The following is a 17,828-nucleotide window of genomic DNA, read 5'->3' as shown; positions in this document are numbered from 1 at the left end:
GTGTGCAAAACGTTTCTCTCGTTTAGGGCAGACAGAAATAATATGCGAGGCATCTCCACAGAAAAAAGCACAGCTTATTACGCCTTCTGAACTCCTGACGTTGCACCCTAGACAAAACTCTATCACATTGCATAGGTTCAGACATTTGTTCAACAGGTGGCAACACCTCTCATGCAGTTTTGCGTTCGCGCAAACGCCGATCAACCTGAATGGCTAATGACATAGAATCGTCAAGACCAGAGGGAACGGGAAATCCCACCATAGTATCTTTTACGGTTTCTGACAAACCTTTCCGAAAGAGAGCTGGCAAGGCACCATCATTCCAGGTAGTAAGGACCGCCCACATTCGGAATTTTTGACAGTACAACTCTGCAGAATCCTTACCCTGGCTCAATGCCAACAGGGCCTTTTCAGCCTGATCAATAGCATTAGGTTCATCGTACAACAGCCCCAAGGCTTGAAAAAATGCGTTTACATTAGTTAGAATAGGATCATCAGATTTCAAGGAAAACGCCCAATCCTGAGGATCGCCGCGCAGCAAGGAGATGACAAGTTTAACCTGCTGTGCGGAGCTCCCTGATGAGTTAGGCTTCAAGGCAAAAAATAATTTACAATTATTCTTAAAGTTCAAAAATTTAGACCGATCCCCAAAAAACACATCATGAGTAGGGATCTTTGGCTCAGCAACATGTGAATGAGCAAGATAGGCAGAAATTTCCCGCACTTCAGCAGCGAGCTGCTCCACACGATCAGACAATTGCTTCATCTCCATTGAGAAGAAAAAATTCCCCCTACGGCCTCAAAGACATAGAGGAAAAAATATACACACAAAAAAAAAAAAAATTCTGACACTTTTTTTTTTTTCTTTCCTTTTTTTTTTTTTTTTACAATTCTTTCCTGCTATTGAGTACCCTAGAATCTGCGGTATGGCTGGTGATTCTGTTATGAATGAGTCACCGAAGGAGGAAAAAACAAAAATACAAGCTAAGTCCAGAAAACCGGAGAGGTTGGTAGCTATCGGATTGCAGACCCCTGATCCTATTCACCACAACTAACAGTAGCCGTGGGGGGTTCCTACGGTGCCCTAGACCCCTCGTTCACAGCCGGAGAACTAAATAAGCCTAAAGAAAGAAAGGGAAAATCTAAACTGCCCCAGAGCAGACCCCAAAGCAATAGACAGCCCCCAACATGTATTGTCGGTGAAAAGCAGATGAAAACACAAACACAGACAGAAAGACAGGTTGAGCAAACGATAGGGCCCAACTAACTAAATAGGAAAGGACAGAAAAGATGCTGACTGCAATCCGCAAAAAACCCTACCAAAAATGTCCCAACCGTCTGATAGGGAAAAAGGCCCTGAAGTCGCTAGACTTCAAAATCACTATATCAGCACTCAGGTATATTCTGAAAACAGAGCAAAGAGATAAACTGATCCGAGACAAAAATGGAGCTCAGCCCGTCCCAACAAAGGCAGGCTGAACACAAAACACGAAGCAAACAGACAAAATCTCATGGAAAAATAAGAAAGCAAAACTTAGCTTTCAGTAGACAGGACTAACTGGTTGCAAGAGCTCAGAGCAGAAAGGATCACCAGCACCCCTGTAGGGCGTCGGCTGCCTTATATCCACTCAGTGATTCCGGGTGTCCAATCAGGCTCCACCTGTTCAGATGACAGGTTCTTCTCAACCCAATCAGTTTCACTACCTCTCTTCACCAGCAGAGGGAGTTCATCAGACATCAACGGTGAAGGGGAAAATGAACTCACAACAGTTTACACCCTACAGTTGAGGTGAGTGAGAGCCTGTCAGCTGTTAATGAAGTGGAGATGCCTGCTATTCTTAATTTCACCGAACACAACATATCTTTCTCAATCCACCATAACATCTCTATCTGCACCTCTCACAGTCCTGCAGTTTCTCCTGTTCACCCTACTCAACCCTCTCTCAGCACAGCAGCCAGCCCTCGGTCCCACAGTTGTGGTCAGATAAAAGAATGTTCCCTCCTAAGAGCTCCACCATCTCCAAATGTTTGGCCACGGAAATGCTGCCTTTACGCCAGGTGGATACAGATGGTTTCCAAAAGTTGATGGCTGTCACAGTTGTCTAGTCGCCATTACTTTTCTAATAAACCTACTGTATGTCTGCGCTACACCAGCATGTTGCAGACAACATTACCTATGCGCTGAAAAAATGTATGTCTGCCAGGATGCATTTTACCACTGACACCTTGACAAGCAAACATGGGCAGGGGTCTTACATCTCACTGACTGGGTGACTCTGGTGGCTGTGAGGGCAGGTGGGCAAGGGGCTGCTCTACAAATCTTGTAATCCCCAAGGATTGCGGGACAAACCTCTGGATTGGTCACTTTCTCCACTGCTTCTGGATCCTCCACCTCCTCTAGGGCCTCCACCTTGGTACATTATGTCTTTTCGCATAGCCTGGGCCAATGCAGTGCAAATCACGCTTGCAGAGTGGTTACAGATGACGGACCTCTGCACCCTTCTGCACAGTTTAGAAATGTCTACTAAGATGGTTAGCGCTGATGATGCCATCATCAGCATCACTATTCTGGTCATCTACATGAATAGTTTGTGGAAGGAGGTGGTGGTCCCAGAGGAAGAGGTGGAAGTAGAGGAGGATAGAAAAGGGATACCAATATCTCTAAGTTCCGGACTGTCGTCGCATAGGCAGGTGCCATGGTAGGGTGAATTACAGTGATCTAAGGTCTCATGGTATGAGACAAACTGTTAGCGAAGATGCAGGAGCAAAGGAACAAATGGATGAGGCTGAAGCGGAAGAGGTGATGGGTGCATAACAGTCAGGACATAAAGAGGATAATGATCCCCTCTCTGTTGTCCTTGGTTGTTGAGAGGGGATGGAGGAAGTAAGCATGTGTTACTCCGCCACCAACTCAATATAGACTTGGACCTCATGGATGCACCAAACAGATGAGCGCATTCTTGCTGCGCTATCTGCAACATGATGCCCATATTCTTAGGGTTAGAAAATGTGCTGACTACAGGGTTGCCACTCTGTTGGATCCATGGTACAAAAGTACATTTTGACAGATGCTTCCACCCCTGGAAAGGGACATGCGCATGCTGGAGTATCGAAACTCCCTTGTAGACAATCTTAAGAGCACACAGTATGCATCACAGTTCTAGACTTCCAAGCCTGGGAATGTCAAGGCATCATCGCAAAAAACATTAGCAGCAGCAGTGTAAGTGGCATAAACAATTTTTCATTTCATGAATTTTTTAGACCAACCTGTGCACCAGCAGAACAGAGTACAAATCTGACACATTGTGAACAACTGGAGAGGCTGGTGCAGGAGTATCTTGAGCTCAATATCAATGCCATCAGGGAGAACTTGGACCCTTTTGCATTTTGGGCTTCAAAAATGGAAGCGTGGTCTGAATTCTCCTGTCTCGCTTTGAAAATTTTGTCATGCACATCAGCCAGCGTTCTCTGGGAACGTGTCTTCAGCCCTGCTGGTGGTGTCCTGACAAATAAGCATATTTGGCTGTCCCCTGAAGGTGTAGACTGCCTAATAGTGTTGAGCGATACTTTCCGATATTGGGGAAATATCGGATCGGATTGGATCGGACCGATACTCAAAAAGTATCGGGTATCGCCGATTCCGATACCGGAAACCCATGCAAGTTAATGGGAAAGAAATATCGGAATTGAAAAAAACCCTTTCTTTCCTTGCACATCCAGTTCGGGAGGGGGGAAGAGTGTGGGCGGTGCGTGGGCGGAAACTGTGCGTGTCTGTGTGTGCGGGCGGGGTCTGTGTGGGCCTGCCGGGGGTCTGTGCGGGCCTGCCTGGGGTCTGTGCGGGCCTGCCGGGGGTCTGTGCGGGCCTGCCGGGGGTCTGTACGGGCTGCCAGGGGTCTGTGCGGGCCTGCCAGGGGTCTGTGTGGGCTGCCGGGCATCTGTGCGGGCCTGCCGAGGATCTGTGCGGACTGTCGGGGGTCTGTGCGGGCCTGCCGGGGGTTGTGTGTGTGTGCAGGCATCGTCCGATGGGACTACAAGTCCCATCGGGCTATGCCTGCTACAATGACAGTGATTGACACATTAGCCAATGATGGGACAGTAGTAGTCCTATCATCCGGCTAATGTGTTGAATGTAAAAAAAAAAAAAACATACAAACTACATATATACTACATTCATACAACATACATACATACTACATACATACTTCATATATACTACATTCATACAACATACATACATACATAGTACATACTACATATATACTACATTCATACAACATACATACATACTGCATACATACTTCATATATACTACATTCATACAACATACATACATACTACATACATACTACATATATACTACATTCATACAACATACATACATAGTACATACTACATATATACTACATTCATACAACATACATACTACATACATACTTCATATATACTACATTCATACAACATTCATACATACTACATACATACTGCATATATACTACATTCATGCAACATACAGTGGGGAAAAAAAGTATTTAGTCAGTCAGCAATAGTGCAAGTTCCACCACTTAAAAAGATGAGAGACGTCTGTAATTTACATCATAGGTAGACCTCAACTATGGGAGGCAAACTGAGAAAAAAAAATCCAGAAAATCACATTGTCTGTTTTTTTTTCATTTTATTTGCATATTATGGTGGAAAATAAGTATTTGGTCAGAAACAAAATTTCATCTCAATACTTTGTGATATATCCTTTGTTGGCAATGACAGAGGTCAAACGTTTTCTGTAAGTCTTCACAAGGTTGCCACACACTGTTGTTGGTATGTTGGCCCATTCCTCCATGCAGATCTCCTCTAGAGCAGTGATGTTTTTGGCTTTTCGCTTGGCAACACGGACTTTCAACTCCCTCCAAAGGTTTTCTATAGGGTTGAGATCTGGAGACTGGCTAGGCCACTCCAGGACCTTGAAATGCTTCTTACGAAGCCACTCCTTCGTTGCCCTGGCGGTGTGCTTTGGATCATTGTCATGTTGAAAGACCCAGCCACGTTTCATCTTCAATGCCCTTGCTGATGGAAGGAGGTTTGCACTCAAAATCTCACGATACATGGCCCCATTCATTCTTTCATGTACCCGGATCAGTCGTCCTGGCCCCTTTGCAGAGAAACAGCCCCAAAGCATGATGTTTCCACCACCATGCTTTACAGTAGGTATGGTGTTTGATGGATGCAACTCAGTATTCTTTTTCCTCCAAACACGACAAGTTGTGTTTCTACCAAACAGTTCCAGTTTGGTTTCATCAGACCATAGGACATTCTCCCAAAACTCCTCTGGATCATCCAAATGCTCTCTAGCAAACTTCAGACGGGCCCGGACATGTACAGGCTTAAGCAGTGGGACACGTCTGGCACTGCAGGATCTGAGTCCATGGTGGCGTAGTGTGTTACTTATGGTAGGCCTTGTTACATTGGTCCCAGCTCTCTGCAGTTCATTCACTAGGTCCCCCGCGTGGTTCTGGGATTTTTGCTCACCGTTCTTGTGATCATTCTGACCCCACGGGGTGGGATTTTGCGTGGAGCACCAGATCGAGGGAGATTATCAGTGGTCTTGTATGTCTTCCATTTTCTAATTATTGCTCCCACAGTTGATTTCTTCACTCCTAGCTGGTTGGCTATTGCAGATTCAGTCTTCCCAGCCTGGTGCAGGGCTACAATTTTGTTTCTGGTGTCCTTTGACAGCTCTTTGGTCTTCACCATAGTGGAGTTTGGAGTCAGACTGTTTGAGGGTGTGCACAGGTGTCTTTTTATTCTGATAACAAGTTTAAACAGGTGCCATTACTACAGGTAATGAGTGGAGGAAAGAGGAGACTCTTAAAGAAGAAGTTACAGGTCTGTGAGAGCCAGAAATCTTGATTGCTTGTTTCTGACCAAATACTTATTTTCCACCATAATATGCAAATAAAATGAAAAAAAAACAGACAATGTGATTTTCTGGATTTTTTTTTCTCAGTTTGCCTCCCATAGTTGAGGTCTACCTATGATGTAAATTACAGACGCCTCTCATCTTTTTAAGTGGTGGAACTTGCACTATTGCTGACTGACTAAATACTTTTTTTCCCCACTGTACATACATACATAGTACATACTACATACATACAACATACATAAAACATGCTACAGACATACAACATACATACCACATACAATACATTCATACATTCATACAATACATACATATAGACATACAGTACATATAACATAGAGTACATACTCACCATCACTTGTCACTTTGATCCCCAAAGCCAGTGTCATCTGTAAAAAATATTAAAATAACAAACAACCGATATACTCCCTGATCCGCAGAAATCCACGAGTGTCCCACAATGATCTCCCGTGGAGAACAGCAGCATCAGCTGATGCGACCGCTCTCTAGGGGCCCCAGGAATACAATGACGGGAGGTAGGTATCCTTCCGCACTGTATTCCTCCGCCACTGTTAAAAAATAGTCCCTAGTCTCACTTTTGGCATTGCTGTGTGAGAAAGTTCCCACGCAGCTTTTGCCATTAAGTGAGACCAGTGAACTATCGTAACCTCTCAGTGATGCACTGCAGGAGATCGCTGTGGGACACTCGTGGATTTCTGCAGATTAGGGAGTATATCGGTTGTTTGTTACTTTAATATTTTTTACAGTGAGATGACACTGGCTTCGGGTATCAAAGTGACAAGTGATGGTAAGTATGTACTCTATGTTATAAGTACTGTATGTATGAAAGTATTGTATGTAGTATGTATGTAGTATGTAGGTATGTATGTATGTTGTATGAATGTAGTATATATGTAGTATGTATGTAGTATGTAGTATGTATGTTGTATGAATGTAGTATATATGTAGTATGTATGTTGCATGAATGCTCGGCCTTCAAAACTATGTTACTATGTTATGTAGTATGCATGTTTTTTTTTTTGTTTTTTTTTACATTCAACACATTAGCCGGATGATGGGACTACTACTGTCCCATCATTGGCTAATGTGTCAATCACTGTCATTGTAGCAGGCATAGCCCGATGGGACTTGTAGTCCCATCTGACGATGCCTGTACACACACACAACCCCCGGCAGGCCCGCACAGACCCCTGGCAGCCCGCACAGACCCCCGGCAGGCTCGTACAGACCCTCGGCAGCCCGCACAGACCCCCGGCAGGCCCGTACAGACCCCCGGCAGGCCCGCACAGACCCCCGGCAGCCCGCACAGACCCCCGGCAGGCCCGTACAGACCCCCGGCAGCCCGAACTGACCCCCGGCAGGCCCGTACGGACCCCCAGCAGCCCGCACAGACCCCCGGCATGCCTGCACAGACCCCCGGCAGGCCTGCACAGACCGCGCATCATGATGACATCATTTCAGCAGCCAATCACAGCCACAACACTGGCTCATTGCATTATGGGAACTTCCGATTCTGGTATTCGATATTGTACTGATATTGTACTGATATTGTACTGATATTGTACTGTGCAGACTAGGCCATGGTGTGGATTTTAGAGTCATGTCACTGTGGAAATTGATGTCACTTTAGTGTTGTGGTAAAATAATCTTTTTGCAAAGTGGAGAATCTAAGTTGGGGCTCCTTCATGTGCACTTTATCTATTTTTCAGGGTGCAGTTGGGCCCATATGGCTCTGTATCCATGGCCTCTGTTCACACAGGATGCATTTGAGAGGCACTGGGTGGCCCGCCTGATCTTAAAGTAAGGGCGTTGGTGAAAGGCTGTAAGCCGGATGCTCCACATCACCTTTGTGTGAGTTATGCCACATACAGATTGGAGTTTTTTGTGCACTAGTATTTGCACCTATGTTGCTGCCATAATTGGTCCACTGCACCCTGTTAGTGGATTTGTTTTGAGGCCTAGGCAGGTAAGCATCTTTGCCTTCTTTCAGTGATTTTCGTTATCCTCCCAGTACTTCGACCTCAGAACCTTACCTGACTACGCTTTTGTCTCTTCCTTCTGACATTGGACTCCTTGTTCACTGACTCACAGCTTGGCCGTGAGAAGTGACTAGCGTCACAAAGGCCCTTACAAGCCCGGTCCGTAATAGGTTAACATATTCCAAATCAGTATAAACCATGTTATTTTCCAAAGGTTCCTTGGTTTCTGACTCTTTTATGGATATCACAATGGAAATCTTATTGCATAATTCACAAGGGCGGCTCCACATTAACCTTTGTTCTGGCTGCAGCACTAGAAGTTACTGATAAGTAAAATAGTTTTACAAAATCAAGGACCATGCAAAGGGTTTGTCCTTTTCAGGAGAGCGACTGATTACTAATTCGAGTATCTCAATGCCATTGAAGGGGATCTCGCAACTCATGACCCTTGTTCTATGAGCAAGTTTTTGCTCTGGGGGGATGTATAAGATGGATGATTATTTATCAGAATGACTGTTCTCATCATCCTCTGGTATCAGAAGTTGATTAAGACCTTTCATTTGAACAAGTCCATGGGCCTTTAACTTATCTAGTTAACGATCTTCAGAAAGTCTTAGGCTGTGTGTACATGAACGATGAGATTTTCAATTTGAACCTGGTTCTGGGAACCTTACTTTTTTGGAAAGTTTTTCTTTTATTCCGAAGCATTTTTGAAAATTCTTTTAAGTGTTTTGGGACCAGTTTTCATCAGATGTTTTACAAAACCTGAAGTGGAAAGAAACGCCCCAAAAATGGAACATATCAACACCAAAGGGGATTTACATTAATCTAGATAGGAAGACTCTTTTAAGCGTTCGTTAGGAGACTTTTGTGGTGTCTTTGTTTTTGCAGATTTGCTAAAAATTTCTTTCTCAAAAAAGTGCACATGGAGTTAGGGGTATGACATTATAAGGGACTGCCATCCACTCCAATATTGATGACCTATCCCTGAGATAGTACAAACATCACAAAACAATCACTGACCTCAGGGACGCCAGTCAAAGAAAATACTGCGGCAGCAGGCAAAGGCGCTCAATCAGTGAAATCCTAGGTGCAATGCTCCCTGGGAAATGCGAATATGCAAATAAAGTCCATGGAGCCTCATTTAAGAGTCTCAAACACGGGACTAGCCAGATCTTCCTCCAGGGAAGGACCCAGCCAAGGAGTGGCTCCTTTCGGAAACCACCATTGCCACCATATTAAGTGGCCCTTTAAGTCAATATCCAGCTCTTTACGAGTTTACAGATATGACAAGGGAAATACCAAGGCCAGGTATCCATCCACAGACAGCTGTTTCGGGGTGTTGCCCCTCATCAGTGTGGAGTAGGATTCTGGCTAGGTGGGAGCAATGCCTAGTAGACCAACATCACAAAACAATCACTGACCTCAGGGAGGCCAGTCAAAGAAAACACTGCGGCAGTCGGCAAAGGCGCTCAATCAGTGAAATCCTAGGTGCAATGCTCCCTGGGATATACGAATATGCAAATAAAGTCCGTGGAGCTGGATACTGACTTAAAGGGCCACTTAATATGGTGGTAATGATGGTTTCCGAAAGGAGCCACCCCTTGGCTGGGTCCTTCCCTGGAGGAAGATCTGGCTAGTCCCGTGTTTGAGACTCTTAAATGAGGCTCCACTGACTTTATTTGCATATTGAGATAGTACAAAGAAATCCCTGTGAGTGGTCATCAACATCAGATCGGTGGGAACCCGATACCTGCAACCCACACTGAACAGTTGTTACCAGCACCTACGGTGTAAGCAGTGTAGAGGTCACGCAACTGTGTGCACGGTGCAGTGGCTGCTCCCGATCCCAAAGTTCAGCAGTATCTTCAGCCGTAAAAAAAAATCCTTTAATAGATTGATCTGTACCCACAGACTGTCATTGTTCTCAGCAGAAAAAAATCCAGCTTCCAAAATATGCAAAAAATTTATTTGGGCATAAAAACAGAGATCAGCGGACAAACCGCATCAATGCGAGGTAACAGTAGCAGTAACGTTTCGAACAATATGTTCTTTTTCCAAGCTCAGCTGGATTTTTTCTTTCATTGGATTTCTTCACGTGTGACCACACGGCATCCGTGCTTCTACGCACCACCAGCCAAGACTGGTGAGCTGGTGATTTACCTGATTGTCCATTGTTCTCGGCAGCACATGTGCTGCAGAGAATGATGATTTGTAAGAAAGCTTAGCAATCACTGCACTTGACAAACTAGGCTGTGCAAATTCTTTGGGTGATTGGCAGAATGTTTAGACAGGTCAATAGTGAAAAAGCCAGAATTCACAGGAACGCTTCATCTTCACAATAGTCCAGCAGTGTCAATGAGACTTTATCATTAAAAAGTTACAATTTACCCACTCCAGTAATCACATTGCTGGAAACTTGTCTTTCTAATTCAAAGACAATGTACAATCAGGTCTTTGGTGATTTTCATAAAGCTAATATTGGTTAATTTTTTTTTTTTACCTTGTTTAATGCATCCTAAAAATTTATCTGCCTTGGCAGCAGCTACCTGACATTGGTTGGTAAAGTCAATTTTGAAATCCGCTTATATCTCGGGCTGTTTTTTCATGCCCATATTGAACAGCGTTTTAGTATTTATTATATGAATATGAAAATAATTTATTTTTTTTTCTGACACCTCCCAAAGTTCAGTGTCTTTTATTCCTTATTGTTTTTTTAAATTATATATATTATATTATACATATAAATTAGATATAATATGTGTAGTTTTAAAAAAGAATGTAAACTGAAGAAAGGTAAGATGTGAAAAACCCATTGGCTGCGACTAAATCAAAACATTTACTACAAATCATACTTTCGGTCTGAATACCATTGGAAAAAACATTGGATTGCACTCGGACCAATGTTAGCCCATGTTGGACCTAGCCGGATTAAAGAAAAAAATCACATCATGCCAAAGTCGGATCCCATGATCGCCTTGCACTTGTCCATGTAAGTCAATGAGTGCGTGGAAACAATTGGACTGATTTTGGATGATACCTGAGTACAGTCCAATTTCTGTAGACTGACAGAACATCCGAGAGAATCACATCACAATTAGACATGAGCGAATATCTTTGGCTCCCTCCTTATCCGGCAAGCTATAGCGCTTGTCTAAGAAGATGCAGTGGGAACCTGGATACCGGGAGCGCTCCTGATAATCTGCTGTTCAGCGTTGCAGCTGCATGTATCGCGGCTGTGTGACAGTCACAACACATGTATAGAGAACCTGTTTGTTTGGCTCTCCATGCATTTGCTGTGGCTGACACACAGCTACAACACATGCATCTGCGGAGCCGAGCAGCAGATCAGCCGGCACGATCCAGGAAGTCGGGTTCCCTCTGCAGCTTATTCGGCCCATGTATAGTCACAATGATCCTACACTGGTCAGAGTCTAATTGATATAATTGGTCCTATTCACTCAGATGAGAGACTCTACGCCGGTGTGACCGTAACAAAAAGTCCTACCCTTAGGGCAATCTTTAAGTCTAGCCTAATGGTCAATGTGCCATGTTCCGACACACTGTAATTAATATACACCTTGACAAGTTCAAAACCATTTTGATGCAGGTTTATCCAGGACGAATCTGAATATGGGATCTCGTCCCTAAAGATTACGATGACTGCAACACTAGAGTCGTCTCAGTGATCCCAGATCACCTCTAATCAATCACTGACCCCCTTGTGAAACAATTCATGCTGTTTTTAGTACCTAATATATAAGTGACTCAATCAAAAATGTGTTCATCAGAAATAAGGCAAATAACTATTACTGGAGATTGGTTTGGCTGATGCCAATGGATCTTACCTGTCCTTAGAATAAGCACAATTAGCAGTCGGATGAACAATGCTCTCTCCATGTCTTCAGATCTGCCTTCACCACCAACATTAAGTTTGAGTAATCCAGAAGGTGTAGAATTAGAAATGAGGGGTTCTGCTAGCTCGTGGCTTTATATTGCAGTGATCTTTAGCACTTGCTTGATAATAGCGTAATTTGTAATATCAGCGGTAATATAATTTGATATCTCAAGGAAGTTTTCGATCAGAACATGGCGAATGTTACTTGGGAGCAGTAAAAATAGCAAACAAACAAATTGATCAAACCCTTAGAGGTGGAGTCAATGGGGTGCTGCTATTGGGTTTCTTATAAAAGACTAGCCAATAAAAGGGCTGTGCCACCATATACCATCCTGTTTATTCTGAAAAAGTCTTGTGTATAAATTATTGTGAAATATTATGCTTTGTTCAAGGAATAAAAACTTTGGATGTTTTGTGTGGTTCGCCCCAAGTGTTAGTACTTTCAGACTCTTTTTCCATCCATCTAAACTGCTCTTCTAGTTGTAGGGTCAGTGGGCCGGGCTGGGGGGTCGTCCCTCTCTTACCGCGCAGTGACGTACAGACACAAGATGAGGCAGGTTTCGGGTACAACAAGTCCAAGTTTATTCTCTTGCCGTCCGCCTGACGGCCTCCGAAGTACACCGCACTTCAATTCACTTCACTTATCGGCCCTCCGTTTCCAGGGCCGCTTCCCGCACACCGTACTTTACACTGGGGACGTACATATACGCACCGTCCCCTCTTCACTCTTCAACGCTCTTGTCAGATCCGTCACTGTGGCCGCCTTAGGCCCGTAAACCAACAGTACTGATCAGTCGTCTCTCCCTCAATATGGTATGCTTTACCTCAGTGCCGCGTCTATACTGCGGTACTCTTGTGTCAGGACCACCCCCCTGACGTTCTCTCTCCTCAGTCCCCCTGGTTCGGTTTTCCCCACAGTGCACAGACTGTCGTAGTCCTCCTGTCACTTGAGCTCCCCCCGGGGACTGGAACTTTCTGGAACCCTCCTGTCAAATTTATATCATTCCCGGTTCCCTCTAACTCCGCCCCCCATGACCAACGGTTTCCTAAGCCCTAAGCTGATGTCAAGTCCTTTGCACACTCTCCTCCCTGCCCTCTACTGGTCAACCCAAGGTACTGCACGTCCACTACACTTTCTCAGCTGTTTCCCCACTGTAGTAACTGACACCTGTCTAAACTGTGCAAACCTTCCTTTCTCTATTCTGACAAGTCCGTCCGTCAGGTCACCTTCCCTACATAGTCACCAAGCATGCGCGGTTCTCTTTCCTTCCAGCAACAAGATCCCTCCATCTGAGATGGATCTCAACCTATTGACTGAAGCAGGTGTCCACTGGGAGCATCTGAAGTGACTGCAAACAGACACTCTCAGCACATCACAAGGGCAAGAGATACTGGTATTCTGCCCACGCCAGTGTTTATTGTAATTAGAGTTTAATAAAAATGAATACATTTGTGCTTATGGACATTTTAGTACTCTTTATAATTTCTTCTTATCTAATTCTTGTAGCAGAAAGCTGAATCAGTATAGCAGCCATCGGCTGCTCTGTCTTCTCCAAAGCTATTACCAATGCAAATATAGAGCGCTACATTGGAGATGAGTTTGTCATCGATTGCTGCGGTCTGCATGGGCAAATGTCAACATAGCAGAGCTCTCAGTGTAATGACGTGAAATTTGTTATCATGGTCACTGTTTAAGCAGAGCACTGCAGCCTTGACAAACTTGTCTTCACTGCTGGTCTCTACATAGGTTTAGTAACAGCAATGAAGTTGACACAGCATTTGCTGACTGATTAACTTGTTCAGCACCCTCATCTCATCCGATAAGTGCTCTGCTCCCCACATCTCTTCTGGCAGCACCTACGTTTCTACAATTTATACAATCTATACCTTCAGCTCCTCCGCGCCTGCATCTCATACCATAGCTCCTCTGCTCCAACATCTCCCACATCTTCTCCTACAGCTCCTCCACACCTACATGTTTTCCCACAAATTATCCTTTCCTCCATCTTCACACACAGCTCCACCACTCTCACATCTTTTCCCGAGGCTCCTCTGCTCCTGCACCTTCTCCACGGCTCCTCTGCTCCCAACATCTTCTACCACAGCAAATCCAGTCCTGCATCTTCTCCCCCAGCTCCTTTGCTCCCACATTTTCATCTACAGCTCTTCTGTGCCCACATCTTCTTCCATAGCTTCTCTGCTCCCACATCTTCTCCCACAGCTCATCCGCACTTGAATCTTTTCCCACAGGTCCTCCACTCCCACATCTTCTCCGAAGATTCCTTTACTCCTGCATCTTCCCCACAGTTGCCCTGCTCCTAGCATCTTCACCCACAGCTCCTATGCTCCTGCATCTTCCATAGTTCCATGCATCGCCTTCCACAACATTTTGGTTCTCCGAATCTCCTCTCATATCACCTCTGGTCCCCACATCTCTTCCAGCAGCACCTCCACTCCCTACATCTTTTATGCTCCCCACATCACCTCCTACAGCACCTCCTTTTTGTATTTCCTTCCATAGTTTATCCACTCCAACACCTCCAGAGCTCCTCTCTGCCCAATTGCACCAAAAAACTCTATATATTTTTTACAGTACTTATTAGCTTTACAATGGGACTTGGACTTGTGATGCTGTGATTGCATTAGTAATAAACTTGACATACACTCACTGGCCACTTTATTAGGTACACCTGTCCAACTGTGTGTTAAGACTTAATTTCTAATCAGCCAATCACATGGCGGCAACTCAGTGCATTTAGGCATGTAGACATGGTCAAGACAATCTCCTGCAGTTCAAACTGAGCATCAGTATGGGGAAGAAAGGTGATTTGAGTGCCTTTGAACGTGGCATGATTGTTGGTGCCAGAAGGGCTGGTCTGAGTATTTCAGAAACTGCTGATCTACTGGGATTTTCACGCACAACCATCTCTAGGGTTTACAGAGAATGGTCCGAAAAAGAAAAAAAATCCAGTGAGCGGCAGTTCTGTGGCCGGAAATGCCTTGTTGATGCCAGAGGTCAGAGGAGAATGGGCAGACTGGTTCGAGCTGATAGAAAGGCAACAGTGACTCAAATTGCCACCCGTTACAACCAAGGTAGGCAGAAGAGCATCTCTGAACGCACAGTGCGTCGAACTTTGAGGCAGATGGGCTACATCAGCAGAAGACCACACTGGGTACCACTCCTCTCAGCTAAGAACAGGAAACTGAGGCTACAATTTGCACAAGCTCATCGAAATTGGACAGTAGAAGATTGGAAAAACGTTGCCTGGTCTGATGAGTCTCGATTTCTGCTGCGACATTCGGATGGTAGGGTCAGAATTTGGCATAAACAACATGAAAGCATGGATCCATCCAGCCTTGTATCAACGGTTCAGGCTGGTGGTGGTGGTGTCATGGTGTGGGGAATTTTTTCTTGGCACTCTTTGGGCCCCTTGGTACCAATTGAGCATCGTTGCAACGCCACAGCCTACCTGAGTATTGTTGCTGACCATGTCCATCCCTTTATGACCACAATGTACCCAACATCTGATGGCTACTTTCAGCAGGATAATGCGCCATGTCATAAAGCTCGAATCATCTCAGATTGGTTTCTTGAACATGACAATGAGTTCACTGTACTCAAATGGCCTCCTCAGTCACCAGATCTCAATCCAATAGAGCATCTTTGGGATGTGGTGGAACGGGAGATTCGCATCAGGGATGTGCAGCCGACAAATCTGCGCCAACTGTGTGATGCCATCATGTCAATATGGTCCAAAATCTCTGAGGAATGCTTCCAGCACCTTGTTGAATCTCTGCCACGAAGAATTGAGGCAGTTCTGAAGGCAAAAGGGGGTCCAACCCGTTACTAGCATGGTGTACCTAATAAAGTGGCCAGTGAGTGTATGTAGCACACAGCTTTTAATCTATATTGTCAGTGTTTGTTTTAAAGCTTATCAAGCCCAACCTCCAGGGGAATTTCATAGGCTGAGGCTTATGGCAGACACATAAGCTATTTTTACACCAATGACAATTCATTTTTCCACGCTGCTGAGTTCACCACGGGTCAGGCTGGGAGGTTGTGCTGACATCACTGATGCTGCCACTGGCAGCTTCTCATTCATTCCTCATTGGTTTACAGCCAGGGCGGTAGCATTAGCACCTCTCCCGGTTGTGCAAACTATTTAACCTCCAGATATAAATTACGTTGTGGGACTACACGCCAGAAAGGTGTGCTGTTTTTTTAATTTTTTATTTATTACAGGAGATCGAGGGCATCGTTTGGATTAGCATAAGAATAAAGATGGCAAAACTGCGTGGTCTTTCATTTCATTAAAATACAAGCATTAGGATTAGTAATGGATAGGTGTCTTATTGACACCGTTCCATTACTAAGCCAGGCTTAATGTCACCTTACAATACAAATGTGACATTAACCCCTTATTACCCCATATGCCACAGCTACAAGGGCAGGTGGAAGAGAGAGGCTAAGTGCCAAAATTGGGGTGGCTGAAGGCAGATGTTTTTAGCCAGTAACAATGGTCCCTCTCTAGGCTATTACTATCTGCCCTTAGTCACTGACTTTCCCTCTCTGGCGCAGAAAATTGCATGGGAGCCCATGCCAGTTTTTCCATGAAAACATTCTTTTATTAAATATATACAGGTTCCTAATTTTACACACACGTACTACTAACAGTATTAGACACTGACATATATAAATCTAACTGTTCTACGTGGATTTACTGTATGTAAACCATGTCTCCTATCCTGTTGGGATCTGCAATGATTTTACTGAAGCCGACAAATGAATTAACGGCTATTCTGCTATCTATCTCTCTATGAACTATAATGATATATATCTGTGTGTCACTGACATATATATATATACACACACACCTATACTATGTGTATATTTATATTCTATCTATTCTACTGTAATCTTTCAGTGTGATTTTACTGTACACCACACATGAATTGTCGGCTTTTCAAAGGACACTGGTCCGTATTTCTCGCAAGTCACACGGATGGTCCATGTGGTGTGCGAATTTTTCTTGCATCCATAGACTTGCATCGGCAAGTCTCGGCCGATATACTGTGCAAATCTCAGCATGCTGCGATTTCACTCGCACGTATAATAAGGCCGAGAAAAAAAACGATGATGGGATCTGCCCCATATTTTAACAGTGGTTTTGAGTGCTATGCGATTTTCTTCTCACATAGCACTCATCCATATTCCTCTATAGTGTGACTGCAGCCTAAGAAGACCTATGACTGTCCATTGCATTGGTCTGCAAAATACAGATATATGGCTTAAGTCTGTAAAAACAAGTGTGCATCAATGTCTATTTTTGTAATTAATTTATTGGTTAATCTTTCACTTTTTTTTACTAATTTAAACCAGTTAGTGATACATATTCTTCTTTCTGATTTTTGGCTGAGGTGTAGTACCTCTGTGGCGACTGGACCCACAAGGGCGCCACACAAGCGTGAAACAATCGTCGTCCCAGCTCTCTGTTCCACCAACAACTCTCCTGACCTGGATGTTTTAAAAATTGCCGAAATAAAGTGAAATTTTAAGGACGGTGAGTGTCACTCTTTTTCTACTTGCTACATGGTTTACATTTGTACATTTACAGATGTATAACTTCAGATATTTATGTTGAAAATGTGTACAAAAGTGTGTCATGCTTGTCTATTTCTGCCTAAATTTAGATATATCTGTTTATATAATTGCCTTGTAATGTTTTTATTTCCTTTTTTGTCCAGATGTCACTGTATCCCAGAAATCCAAGCGGATGAAGTTCACTGATCGCCATATTGGGACACCCAAGAGATGGGTGTCTCAATATGGAAACTGCTGCTGGTACCAACCTATTACGCAGTTGTAGTAGGGGACCGGCCCCAGAATAGTGGAGAAACTAAGGACTCAGCTAGCAAACCAGAGGCTGTAGCGACTGTATGTGCTACAGCCAGCTCCATACACATTCGCTAAAAAGGCAGCCAGATAGGATCATGGGGACTAAGAGAACATCGCCCG

General features: G+C 44.3%; 1 protein-coding gene across 1 annotated transcript in view; it reads right to left on the bottom strand.

Annotated features, from left to right (window-relative positions):
- The window catches only part of LOC141074123 (uncharacterized), a 236,798-nt gene that overhangs the window by 169,408 nt on the left and 49,562 nt on the right, over positions 1 to 17,828 (bottom strand). The window contains exon 14 of the mRNA XM_073561654.1: positions 11,763 to 11,902. Coding sequence (XP_073417755.1) covers positions 11,763 to 11,902 — 140 coding nt within the window. The remainder of the gene's footprint in view (positions 1 to 11,762; positions 11,903 to 17,828) is intronic.

This window comes from Dendrobates tinctorius, unplaced genomic scaffold (assembly GCF_039654945.1).
Source record: "Dendrobates tinctorius isolate UK_male_01 unplaced genomic scaffold, ASM3965494v1 ptg000324l, whole genome shotgun sequence".
Lineage (NCBI taxonomy): Eukaryota > Metazoa > Chordata > Amphibia > Anura > Dendrobatidae > Dendrobates > Dendrobates tinctorius.
This window is presented reverse-complemented; position numbering and strand designations above follow the sequence as displayed.